At 38.2% G+C, this 13,128-nt stretch overlaps 1 protein-coding gene across 2 annotated transcripts in view; it reads right to left on the reverse strand.

Moving 5' to 3' along the window:
* The window catches only part of LOC141927347 (macrophage mannose receptor 1-like), a 66,112-nt gene that overhangs the window by 7,584 nt on the left and 45,400 nt on the right, over nucleotides 1-13,128 (reverse strand). For both annotated transcript variants that reach the window (XM_074834527.1, XM_074834534.1), the window contains exons 19-26: nucleotides 12,392-12,492; nucleotides 11,758-11,900; nucleotides 10,910-11,024; nucleotides 8,871-9,040; nucleotides 7,036-7,138; nucleotides 5,931-6,160; nucleotides 4,687-4,852; nucleotides 3,224-3,376 (exon numbers count right to left, since the gene is read on the reverse strand). In XM_074834527.1, coding sequence (XP_074690628.1) covers nucleotides 3,224-3,376; nucleotides 4,687-4,852; nucleotides 5,931-6,160; nucleotides 7,036-7,138; nucleotides 8,871-9,040; nucleotides 10,910-11,024; nucleotides 11,758-11,900; nucleotides 12,392-12,492 — 1,181 coding nt within the window. The remainder of the gene's footprint in view (nucleotides 1-3,223; nucleotides 3,377-4,686; nucleotides 4,853-5,930; nucleotides 6,161-7,035; nucleotides 7,139-8,870; nucleotides 9,041-10,909; nucleotides 11,025-11,757; nucleotides 11,901-12,391; nucleotides 12,493-13,128) is intronic.

Here is a 13,128-nt window from a genome sequence, read left to right on the forward strand (position 1 = left end):
AGACCTAAGTTTCACATTGTAAAGCATTCTCATTGTCCTGTCAAATGCCAGTCTTATTTTTGCTAGTGATTATCTGTGCTAAATTCCAAACAAAGTTTGAAGTTCAAAACAGAAACTAACTTTGGGTAATAACTTAGGAAGGACTCTAGCATTGTTGCTGATGTATTTCTTACCATTTCCATGACACTGCACTAGCATTTTGTTTGTTTCCTCATCCACCAGGAAATAGCAACATAACTGAACAACAGCTCTAGGCAAAATACAACATGCCAACATGGTAACCCGCATAAATTTCTACTGATGTGTTACTATTTTTTAAAAAAAACCCAAAAAACCTCTAAAAAAACCTAAAAGTTTTTAGCAAAAAGTATGTATAACTTCAGTCTGTGCACAATATAACTTCACACATTAATGATTGTTTTCTGAGCCTTTGCACAGCTCATGTATAGCACAGACTTTGTTGACTTTCTGAAGCACAGTCCTTAGTGTAACTCTTTAACCAGATCTTGTTTATTTTCCTACATTCTCTTTGTAGCCATCAGAGAAAGAAAGATCATCTCGGTCATCTGTTGCCCAGTTAGTGTAGTACCCTGTTAGTCATCCGCATGTAACACTAGGCATTCTGACATGATTCATTCTGAATGATGCTCTAGCAAAGTCAAGAAGTCACAGCATGGAGTCAGCAGACAGAATGAGCTACATGACTTTGTGTGGAGTGGCATTAAACACTGGAGAAAGTGCATCTCCAGTTCTCTTTAGTGTGAGGCTGGAATACAGTCAATAGGTGTGGAGCAACAGCTGTGTTTGGCTCTTGACTGTTCTGATTTGGCTGTTCAATTTTTGATGGTATTTTTTCTCAGGTAAGGAAGGCACAGTTACAGAGACTGAAAATATAAAAGTCATTTGAATCATTACTGATAAATTCTACTATGGTTCAGAATTCTACTATGGGTAAGATATAATTGGAAAGTGCCCAACTGCAAACAAAACCCAGAGTGCAAGCAAGGACAGCAAAAATGTAAGAGAACATGGAACGTTCCTCTTTTTTTTCACAGTAGTCTTTATATTTTTCTAATTGTTCCTCTTTTGTTGAATGGTATCAGATGTTTGGTTACTGTTAGGCTGTGTGATAAAAGGCTTCACTGCACATCCACAAGGGAGCAGAGAGAGACAATGGCAGGTGGGGGACCCCTTCCCTGGCTACTCCCAGGCCCGTCACAGGAGCCATCAGCCCATCAGAGGCCAATCTCCACAAGCCCAGAAGAGCAAAGAGACACAATGGCAGGGGAAGAACCCAAATTATGGACTCAGAGGGTGGGACATCCTGCTCAGGCCCCTCCTAGGGCTGCCACGGACATCTTCAGCCCTAGTGTTCAGGCATGAAACCCATCAAGACAATGGTCAGAGTACCTTTCAGACTGAGGGGACTTACCACCTGGGGGTATGGGACACATGATGGGATACAGAAGAGCGTTTCAAGATTGCATAAGACTTATTATGAAATGTTTAGGGGAGGAACCAAAGGCAGGGAAAGAGATGAACCTAGATGATTTAGAAGGAACAAGCATGGGAAAATAGAAGGATAAGGGGATAAAAAGACTGGTCATATCTAAACAGTTTTCAGGTAAGCACAGTTGTCTGGCCATGTTTTGCACCTGATCTGGGCAGACAGTCCTATCTTCTTATTAAACTCTATTTCTAACTGTTTTCATGGGTGAAAGACTCTTCACTCTGTGTGAATATGTGTGCATGGGTGTCTAAGTACCAGCAACTGAAGTGGGACCATGGGTCCGTGGTGCCAGCAGCTGGAGCAAGTGCTGGTACACAAGTGGAGTCTGTGATCACCAGGGAATATCAAGTCAGCCCAGCCAGCAAGTAAGTGAGCCATGTCTCTGTGTGCATCACCAAGGGTGAGAGAGACCACGAGCTGAGCTAGCTATCAGAAGGTCCAGGGAAGTCCCAACCAGCTGCTGGAGGGACCTTAAGGGCTGCAGGTCTCTAAGGATGAGACCCACTGGTGTGTGTGCATCTCTGAGGGTGAGACCAAGGAGGGGATGGCTACTGGGGGACCAGGGGAGTTCCAGATAGCTCTGTATGTGTCTGTGCTCTTGTGTATCTCTACAGGCAAGACCACAGGAGATAGACTACTGGAGGGACGTGTGTGTGTGTGTGTGTGTGTGTGTGTGTGTGTGTGTGTGAGGGACGGGGTCTGTACCAACAGACCCCATGGTGGCCATGGGGGCTTATATTTCCAGGTCCCAGCAACTGAAGACACTGAGATCCATGGGCCAGCTACCGGGCAAACTGAGTGTCTGAGTCCAGCTGCTGGAGGGATCACACTGTATTTATGTATGTATTCTTGCTAACGGACCTTCACCTGATCAAACAGAGAGAGGAACACAATAAGGGTGTTGGAGCAGGTTGTGTTCATTCAAGTGCTATGTGTTTCATCTGTGCTGATCTGTGTGGCCAGCCATGAATGTATATATAGATGTGTTGTATATGTGTGTGTGTGCACCTACAGGGAACACATTCTCAGCTTTGTCACTGTTGGACTTAGGAGCATCGAGCCGTGGCAACCTTGACTCTGCTGGGCTGCTGGATTCAGCCTGTCCTAACAATTACCGTGAAAGATTAAGGCTAGCATTGAAGAGAAGAGGATGTCAGTGACATGAAGTCTTAAGTATACTAGCATTCAAACTTTAAATTCCACATAATACCAGTCTTTTACCACACACGCTGAAACAAATGGTGAGTGCCTTTTTTCAGGAATCTTAGCTCAACAGAAAAGTGCAATTCTAATGTAACTGCAGATTCCAACAACAAAGATGTGGGACAGCTGCAGACAACCTGAGTCAGTGAGTGGAGGCACCTGCTATTACATGCAACATCATCATTCAACTCCTCTCAAACTTCACCTTAGAAGTCTTTCATCTATTATTTGCCCCACTCTTCTTATTGAGTCTCTTTCAGAAACTCAGTCCTTCAAAGAAAAGAAATGTTATTTAATTTCTTACACAAGCTTATTCAAAATTATAATCATTCCACTTAAAACAGAGACCTGCAGATAACAGATATCAGCTGTTATGTGCACAGCTGTCAAGGTCCTTTTGACTATCCATAACTAAGAACATACATTGCAGCTTTCAAAGACTGAGAATCTGTCATGTTAACAAAAGAATTCAGAAGACTGTATGGAAATGGGTCACAGGAGGATACTTACCTAGTCGAAGACATTCTAAAGATGCCTGGGCCCAGTTTCTTGTAGATGAAGATTCAATGTAGTAGCAATGACCTCGGAAAGGAATCCAGGACTTGTGTCCTTCTGATTCAGGGCACTTCCCTGGAAGCTGAGGGGGCTCAGTGGGAGCTTGAACTGTTTAAAAACAAAATTTTAAAAAGAGAGCACAAAATTTAAAGAAACAGCTTCTTATACATTCTTTTAGCATGAATAGAGTATTCTAACTAAATGTTGGAAAAATCACTCAGGTCTTAAAAAAAAATGTAATCTTGGTAGTCTATACTTCTTACTACAAGACAATAATGGGAAAAAGTCCTAAATCTATGAACAAAAATACTGCAACTGTATATCAAGAAATCTAATTTAGCAAAGAATCCAAGCATACTTTTATCTTTTAACACATTCTTAAGTTCAGCTCAACTCTTTACTCACTGTGGTGGTTTAGCCCCTGCCGGGGTCTGGGACCACGCGGCTGCTACCCCTCCCCCACAAAGGGAGTGAAATGCAAAGCCCCAAGACTGAAATAAGGAAAGGTTTAATACAACAGTGCAATAGCAACACAACAAACCACAACAATAACAATAACAGTAATAGTGATAGCAATGAACAGAGCAAAATAGCTACCAAATACAGCAGTGAGAAGCACGATGTACAAAACCACGAGTGCACCGCGCTCCGCGCCAGGAAAATGTGACCTGCCAGGATGTGACCTCAGCATGGTATCTGAATAACCCGGCTAGAGCTCCCCCCCACTGCTGGGGAAACTTAACCCTATCCTGGTTAAACCAGGACACTCACAAATGTATTTTCACACCTGACTGCTTTGCTGAATCAGGGCCCAGATGAACTTGGTCATATGGGCTGTGACTACTATCACGGAATGCAGAAGGCTTTATTAGATGATAGTGACAGGAGTTTCAGGTCAAAAACATAAGAGAAGGCCGCCTGAAGAAGTATCCTTAAACATTTCTATATATATAAATATTTCTATATATTCAGTTATAAAAGGAAAACCTGGAAAGCTGTTATAAACATTCCTTGTGACCTCTTATGCCTTGGTTATTCAGCTCTTCCCCCTTCAACACTGTACCCGTGTGACTACTACCTAAAGTTCATTGCGTTTTGATTTTTGAGGTTTTTGGTCTTGCATGCTTACTCAGTATCAGAATAAATATCAGAATAAAAGTGAGTCTAGGTTTTGCAAAGTATAACTAATGTTATTAACGTAAAGTGATGGTTATTCACAGTCACACTACCTCCTTCTTAATATGTGCTAGCTTTCATTTTAAAGCAGCCCCATTCAACCCAAGTAAATTTTAATTATTTCATCTATTTAGCTCTTGAAATAAAAAATAGCATCTAAGTATATATTAGCAGTCCACCCAGCACAATGAACTCTAAAGAGATAATCTTTGCAATTACAATGGTTAGATTCAAGTTCTTACCATCAGGTTTTTTGCAAACAGAGAAGTAACTTTCATTGCAGGATCCTGTCTTCCAGGCTCCAGCAATATCTAGATAGACACAGCCTATTTTCTGCTTTGGCTCCCCTTCAGCCCATTTAGTATACTTCATTCTCCAGTTATCAATCCATTCGTAACGCCCATTGGTCTAAGAACAAAACAAAACAACAGAAATTATTAAATTCTAAGCATTAACCATGCCTTCATCAATCAAATGTCTGTCTATGCAGCAGCTTGTGCTAGAAGATTTTTTTGAAGAAATCAATAACCAATACAAATGGCTTAAACTTTTAAATTCAAGTTGGGACAAGCAGCCGTTCATTGAGAAATACAGCAGCACAACAAACGCTTTTCAGCAAAAGAAAATGCAGAGTAAGTGACATATTGAATTAATTTTGAACTTAACAAACCTGTTAATTTGGGACTAATAAACATTTTATTTAAAATGATTTGTAGGAGTGAAAGTCTGATGACTAATTTTTGTACTATTTGTTTCCGCCCCAAATTTCCAGAAATGTTGATTATTTTAACTTAAAGTATATTTGAAAAAATAATTTCCCACCAAAGCTGGTGAACTCAGTGGACAATCCTGTTGATTTGGTTAGGGGAATCTTTTGGTTTTTAGGAAGTGGTGTGTTATGTTCACTCGTTTGCATTTCTTTCATGTCCTCAGCCAAATGGAGTGAATGTGGGACAAGTGTCTGTGCCAAGAAGAAAGGGTGGTATATTTTAACATTCAGAAAGTATCAAAAATCAAAGAACTGGGAAAGTGGAGAAAAATAAAATTAAATTCAGTAAATCAATTAATTATTTGGCAATCTATCCTGAAAAAGTCATAGCAACAGCACCTTATTCTATTTCTGAAAATTTGGTATTGTTATTTAGAATAAATGCTTTCCACTGTACATCTTCAAATATGTGGATTTTATCTCAAATACACTGTATATACAAAGAGATATTACAAAGTGCTAGCCTAAAAAATGTCTTGTTTGGAAGTTTACAGAGTGTCATATCACAGAAAAAGTGTTAAAAATGTGTAATATTTACAATTTAATCAGAGTAATGGAAGAGGATGGATTCCTACCTGTAAATCTGACAACATATAAAAATATTTAGGACAAAGATATAAACTAATAAGGTAAAGTATAGAGAGATAATAGACTTTTCAGTTCCTGATTTGTCCGTAAGAGAAGCAGCATCATGTTCAACTAGTCTGATGTTCTTACCACATTACTGTTAAGACCAATCCACATAGGCGCCCCATACTTTAATATCTTTAACCACAGGAATGAATGACTGTAGGGGTCTAAGATGCTGGAAAGGTCAAACTGATCACGTTTGCAGTTTTTTCGTGCATCCTCCCATTTCATTTTGGTATGGATGAACAAATAACTGCTGTTACCATAACGGATAATGCTGGATGGGGTTGAACTTGCAGAAGGCAGAAACTCAGCATCTGTAAAATAAAGGATTAAAAAAGTCTCATATACTTGTTCAAAAGGGGACAGTGACTTAGCTGTGACTGCAAACAGAATTAAACAAAAAGCCACTTTTCTTGATTTTATATTCCCTGACTTTGATCAACATGAGTTAGATGTGCTATTCTTTAAACCAGCACCAGTAGTAAAACTCAATTGTAATTGAGTAGCTGTAAAAAGGAAAAAAGCTGCTTAAAGCAACCTCTGACAAGGAGTAAAGAAGCATTCTGTATAATCCTCCAGAATAGTATTACTGAAATGAATTAGGATTAGATTAGGTCACAATTTCTTTAACAAAATATTTTTTCATCAAAAGAAATATTTTGCAGAGACTGTGTTGGTTTCCAGGGATTTTTTTTCTGGATTAAAGAAAAACTCCACAACAGACCAGTGCTTAAAAATCAATCAGATATTTAAATCCAAGTTTTCATTGCTTTTTAATTTCCTTTTGGAAGGTGAGTTAGCTCAAGTTTGGTGCAAGAGAGTTACAGTTGCACTCCAGACAGTTCATGCTACATGTACAAGCCAGTATTTTCCAGAACATGTTTTGTATGTTCAGAAAATGACAGACAAAATCATGGAACAAATATCATGTCAAGGGTCATACTAAACACAAAGAGCAGATACAAATTCCAGCTCAGGCAGGTAGCAACATGGTAGTTACTGGGAAGGGTCAGCTGAGAATAGTGACTCTAACTAGACTTCTGACACATAGGACCCTTGTGTTCCTGCCTGAAAAACAATTTGTGGATGTATCCTTACTGGAAGTGAAATGATGTTGAAATCCACACACCCAAGCAATTCCCTGAAAAAACATAAGGTTTGATCATGTTTTAACTAAAAAGACAAGTACCTGCATTAATTTGGCATATATATCCTCTGTTGTTATCACAACTCTCATCAGCCCACTTCCCTGCTTCCTTAACAGGATTGTTTCTCATGACAACACAATCAGCCTCGAGGCAAAAAGATATAAAATCAGTTACAAATAGCTAGAAGAAGCAAATATAAAACTTTTGTCCCCCTTTTGCATCTTCAGACACAAGTGATACTGTAGTTTTACTCTTATATCCTTGTAATATTTAAGAGGATAAGTTTTATGATGTGGAGGTTCTGTTCCTCTTGCACTTCACTAATTTCTTAATGTTGCTCTCTCTTGCACAACACTGGGGTGGATAAGCAGACCACAGAAATTCCGGCATTCTCATATCTTAAGGCATACAGCATGGAGAGAAGGAAAGCCACAGACAATTTAAAGAGAAGTGAAATCAACTATTGTGGAAAAGAACGGTTAACTTTGCCCCAGAAAAAAACCTGGACCCTAAATGGGCAATGCAACATTTCTGACATACCGGTCTCTTCAAATTTATTGTTGCAAGCTGCAATAGTACACTCAGCAAAATTAGAACTGTTCCTGCCCAAAGGCAGCCATTGATCTGTCAGGACCACCCCTACAGAGACATCTCCACTTCTCTGACATGGTGACGATAGCTAGAACCTACATTAGCACACATTAAACAGTGATGAATGCAAAAGGCTGCATGGGTAGAAATGGTTTTGTGCAATGAAGCATCCATATTTATTTTATTCTATTTACTTACTTGGTTTTGCTGTCCAGGAAGAGATGCAGAGAACTTCATTTGTAAGTGAAATGCATTAAGATTTAAATCTTTCAAACTGAAGACTTGCATGGTATTTTGTATTAACTGTGACAACTCTTTTTTTTTGTTAAGGTCAAGTAAACTTAAATATAAATCCGAAATTTATAAAATAGAGATTTTATGAGTTTTCACAGAAGACTTCACAGAAATTCTACTACTTTTCATAAAAAGAGAATTGTTCCTCCCAGGAGTAACATTTTAAAGATGCTTTCTCTTTTGAACTCCAAATTCTCCCAATTTTCTCCCTCCATTAGAGATAAGAAGCTCAGAGGTGCTACTTTCAAAAACAGGAAAAAGGACATTATACATAAAAATAAGATTTCTACATTCAAAATGGCATTCAAGAGAAACAGAGTTAGTACTATAATGTGCTGTAGTTCCATAGCACAGAACTATCTAGACACATAAGATCAGAGAGAGGAACTCCATGACCTATCAGATCAGTTTGTATGACAGAGAAATAGGGGAAGTGATTTTCTTTTTTTTTTTTTTTTTCTTCCATAAAAATTGAATGGCTGGCTTTCTTTTTATAGAAGCACATCCTTTCTGCAAATGTGACTGACAGAAATTGCTTCTATGTAAGACATGGCTGTTTGAGGGGAATGTATGCCCCTTGCAAGCTACATGCCAAATGAGAAACCTGCTATGTTCAGGTACAACTGTGATCAGAGGACAAGGAGGATGTGCTCATACAGCGTGTTTTTGGGGCAAATGCTGGAATCCCACTGTCCTCTTTACCAGATCGTATGAGAGAACGTGGGGTGAACACAGAAGCAGTGTAGCCTTCATGGACACAGAGAACTGAAATCTGAAACCAGTCTTTGTATGAGCACTCCACAGATCCTGTCATCAGCTAATACAGCAACTGCCCAAGGGCTCAAAACCATTCACTCCATTTGGATTTATATCTGACATGTACAAAAATATGAAAGTAATAAGTCAAGCACTAACGTGCCTCAAATCCCAACAAATGCATAAATACAATCTAAAATCAAATTTCAGTGAACAATTTGTGGTTGCTATTTACCTGGCCATCATATGAATATAAATCCATATGTCCTGATGGGAAGCCTTTGGCCCAGTTTGTAAAGTAAACTCCTGTTCCATCTGTCCAGAGGAACCTCAGTTCATGATTTATATCATTTAACCCAATCCACGTATCAGTAACAAAATCTTTCATATGGAAGGTGAGGAAAGCTAGAGTAAAAAAAGGCAAAGAAAAAATTAAATACTTTTAATGAAGGGCAATTGAAATGTCCTGAGACTGGTGATATTAAATATTTTTTCTGAAATGCAGAACACTTCATTGTTAACAAACACAAGCAGGTAAGATGAAAAGGAGGTGACTTTTGAGTTTAATGAACAGGGAACCAGATATGCCTTTGGGCAAAATACTTCAGCTAAGTATCTAACCTGGTACTGGGATGAATCCCAAAGGCATGACAAAAATGTTCCTTATAATGTCTCAAAACATTTTTGAACCCTAGTCTGACAATTAACTTAGAAATATACAGCCATGTAGATCACATGCATTTCTGATAACCTCACCAATGGCATCAGACAGCACCACTGAGCACCTACCACTTGCGCATCTGCACAATTAATGCTGTTACAGAGCTGCAGGAGTGTTTCCTCTCTCCCTGTCACACCTGGGCAATAGCCTGCACTGTCTTAGCAGGGAGCAGAATGCACAAGCAACATGTTTAAAATGAGTCTCAACAGAACTATTCATCACAGGTAAATCAATCACCACAGCTTTGCACAGTCCAGGAAGGCACTTATGTGTCTTAGTTAGCACGGCTAGATCACAAATAGAGCAGGCTAGGCATTCATTAACCCACTAATCCACAATACATCAAACACTGTGATAAAATGAACTATCATGGCTTTTGCCAACTGCTAGTCATTGCTATGAGCTTACTTTTCTCTGCAAACAACAGACAAACTCCTGTCTGCTCTATCAACCATTCACCTTCCTTTAGTCTTTTAAAATGCATGCAACTTCTACTTCCAGGAACGAAACCTATAGATTTCTTTGCCAAATGTTCAAATTGCTGTTCTGCCAGAAAATGTAACAGGAACCCAAGCCTTTATGCCTACATTGCCAGCAAAAACAATAGTTTTGTGCTAATAGCTTTATTGTTAATTTCTCTTTTGCTTAGAATTCAAGCCCTGAACATGAACTAACCACCTGAAATCTGTACTGCAGAAATTATGTTGGGTAAGAATTTAACTATGTTTGAAAAGTAAAAGATTGATTCTTCATCTCTTCACATGTGGAAAACATAAGTAGTAGTACTAAGTTCATGTCAGCAGTCTAAATTTAAACTATTTAATTGCTCAGACTAAAACAAAGACTTATTTTACAATGCTTGATTTTTCAGTATGCTCTTTTGAGTTCACAAACAGTGTATGTTGTGCAACATCTGTTTCTCATCACCATAGTATAAAACAGTATTTCTAAAAAGAGGGTGTTATTAACATCTATCAATATCTTCCCCAATTTTTAATTTGAATGTGTGCCATGTTTATTCAAGGATGAGGTAATTTCCCTATGCTCATCTCCCCCAGTCAGGGATGCACCTCTTAGATTCATTAAAATAAGTTCCTCTAGTGAAAAGAATAGTCCATCTGTGTGGTGAGTTGTGGGTAGGTGTAAGAGCTGTCAAACTTCTGCCCCAAGCTGCCCAGAGACAGCAAGTTCTCATCCTAAAGGTGTTCAGCTTGAGTTAATAGAAAAGCCATGCAGCAAGTTAATGCCACCTAGCGAAACTATATCATTTGGAATGGATCTTTCTGGGTCCAGCTGGCATCATGTGTAAGCAGAAAAAGTACTACTTTGGCTGCCAGGACAACATACATGTGTATACATACCTAAGCCAACATTAAAATTTGGTAGATTCAGGTGAAGACTTCATTGTAAATTTCTAGAAATTGTATGTTTTGTAACAAAAATCAGATGTGCAATCATTATTCAAATCCTGCCCACAGTCTCACAAATACAACAGCCATCCTGTAAAGATCAAACGTCATCTCATCTAGTTGCCGCAAAACTATACACAGTACCTTGCACTTGTTCATTATGGATAGTGGCCAGGTTTCCTCCTAAATTCATGCAAGCTGTTCGTGCAGCATGCCAAGTGACACGTTCATCTTCCGTAGATCCAAATATTTTGTAACACTAAAACATGAACAAATTCTCTATATATTATCTTTACTCCCAGATTGAAAACCACTGTTTTAAGAAAAGCAGGATGGAGAAAAGGCAGTAAAATAATGCGTTTATCTGAAAAAAAACACATTCAGCTTAAAATGAGTTTTTTGTGCTTGTCCCTGCTCTACATAAAATTAAAGATCTCAAGAAAGTGTTTTGCTCAGCAAGACACATACAAGATTTGACCTGAAATCCCTAGAAAATAAGGAAACCTGACTTTTTATAGACAGTCAGGTAACACTGCTAAGTTATGCATGACTGATACTCGTCTGCCTGTTTATTTATTTGACTCTACAAAGCATACCATGTTAGTAAAGTTAAGGAAGACTAAATATATTCAGTACTGAAAAAGCATTATGGTTTGGCTGAAAGACATCAAGATCAAAGCATCAATACTGCAGGAACTCTGCCTAAACTCTTTAAGAAATGCATAGCAAAAGCTTTGAAGTGACTAGAGAATGACTTTTTGGCAACTGCAACTGAATAGGCTCATCTGCCAATTCATTAGAAGCATCAAAATACTACCTGTCCTGCAAAACAGTGGATGGGCAAACAAAGAAAAGCATGGAGGCATCAAAGAGCTCTCTCCAAAAAATAATAATATTTTACTCTAATAAGAATCAATACTATTAAATTATTCCCTTGTTTTCTATTTAATGCTTTGTCAAACATCCAGCATGCACTGTATTTGTTATGGTACCTTATTATGAAAGGAAAGCCAAGTTGGATGACATCCTCTTGGAGCTGAAAATGTTGTTGGAGGAAAGGTTGAATTAATGGAACTGTTGTGCCTTTCACATATGTAGGGATTTGGATAACCACAGTTTATATCATTCCAAAATCCTGAATGTAAAATAAATGGGGAAATGTATGACACCACATCCAGAGCTGGTTAAATGGAAATCAGTTTCACTCATTCTTACACAAAGTGCTTTTAGTTGAAAGATAAGATCAAATCCTCAGAGCATCTCAGTTTAGTATCATTCTATATCAGCATCTAGGATAAATATGTAACTTTATACACACTGTTATTACAGAATGTTAAAAGCATTGTAGAACCAGGTACTAGAAGTATCAATTTTATAGCGGCACATTAGGCCAATTTTAATCAAAATTATAAAACAGCTGTCTATAAAACAGAGGTCTATCAAACAGACTTCTAACAGAGCACAAAACTATTAAATCCTGAAAATAATACTATGGTCTACTTCTATAACATTTCGCAAAAGAGCAAAAAAAAAGGGGGGGCGGGGAAGGGGTGCCTCTCAGAAGAAAAACAAAGTTGTGACACTCACACAAATCATGAAATTCAGGAACAAACATATAAAACTCACCTAAATTTTTATACATAACTACGCAGTTTTCATCATTATTTGCAAAGTTAGGTTCATGTGGTGCCCATGCCAAATAATTCACTGGAGTGCCATCCATCCAGCTTAAGAAAAACAATCCAACAAAACACTTCTTTAGAAAACAAATAGAATTGCTTCTATGTTATAAAAAGTAATTTTTCAATATGCTTAATATAGCCGTTCATAATTTAAAGTGTACAAGGTTATTTGACCAATTTTCCTCTTTGCTAATTGCTCTAAACTCACTCTCTGTGCAAAGAGGTAGGCATATGTTTTGAAGTTGTGTTTACTCTGCATTTAAGCAGTATGCTGCCACTTTTGCAACAGAGAACAATACTCAACATTTGGGCCAGTGTGAAAGCCAGACATTATTTTAGCATGAGAGAGCCCAGATACTCACAATTTACCCCAAGTCATACATTTCCCGTGCCTATTACAGAGATAAGAGATTTTATTCATAACACTAGTAAAATGCTTGATCTTTCCCCCATGCAGAGGAAAAGGGCATGACAAACTACCTACAAGGAAATTCCTGTGATCATGTGCCTTACCGTAAGGTAAGATACGAAGATCGAGAAAGTTGTACATCCATGTAGATTAAACAATAAACAAAATCATAACCAGGCAAACAAACACTTATTAAGAGACATATTCCTATTGGACGACAGGTGACAGAGGTGCCCAGGTTTGCCCTTCAGGCACATACACAAAGTACTTCA

This window comes from Strix aluco, chromosome 1 (assembly GCF_031877795.1).
Source record: "Strix aluco isolate bStrAlu1 chromosome 1, bStrAlu1.hap1, whole genome shotgun sequence".
NCBI lineage: Eukaryota > Metazoa > Chordata > Aves > Strigiformes > Strigidae > Strix > Strix aluco.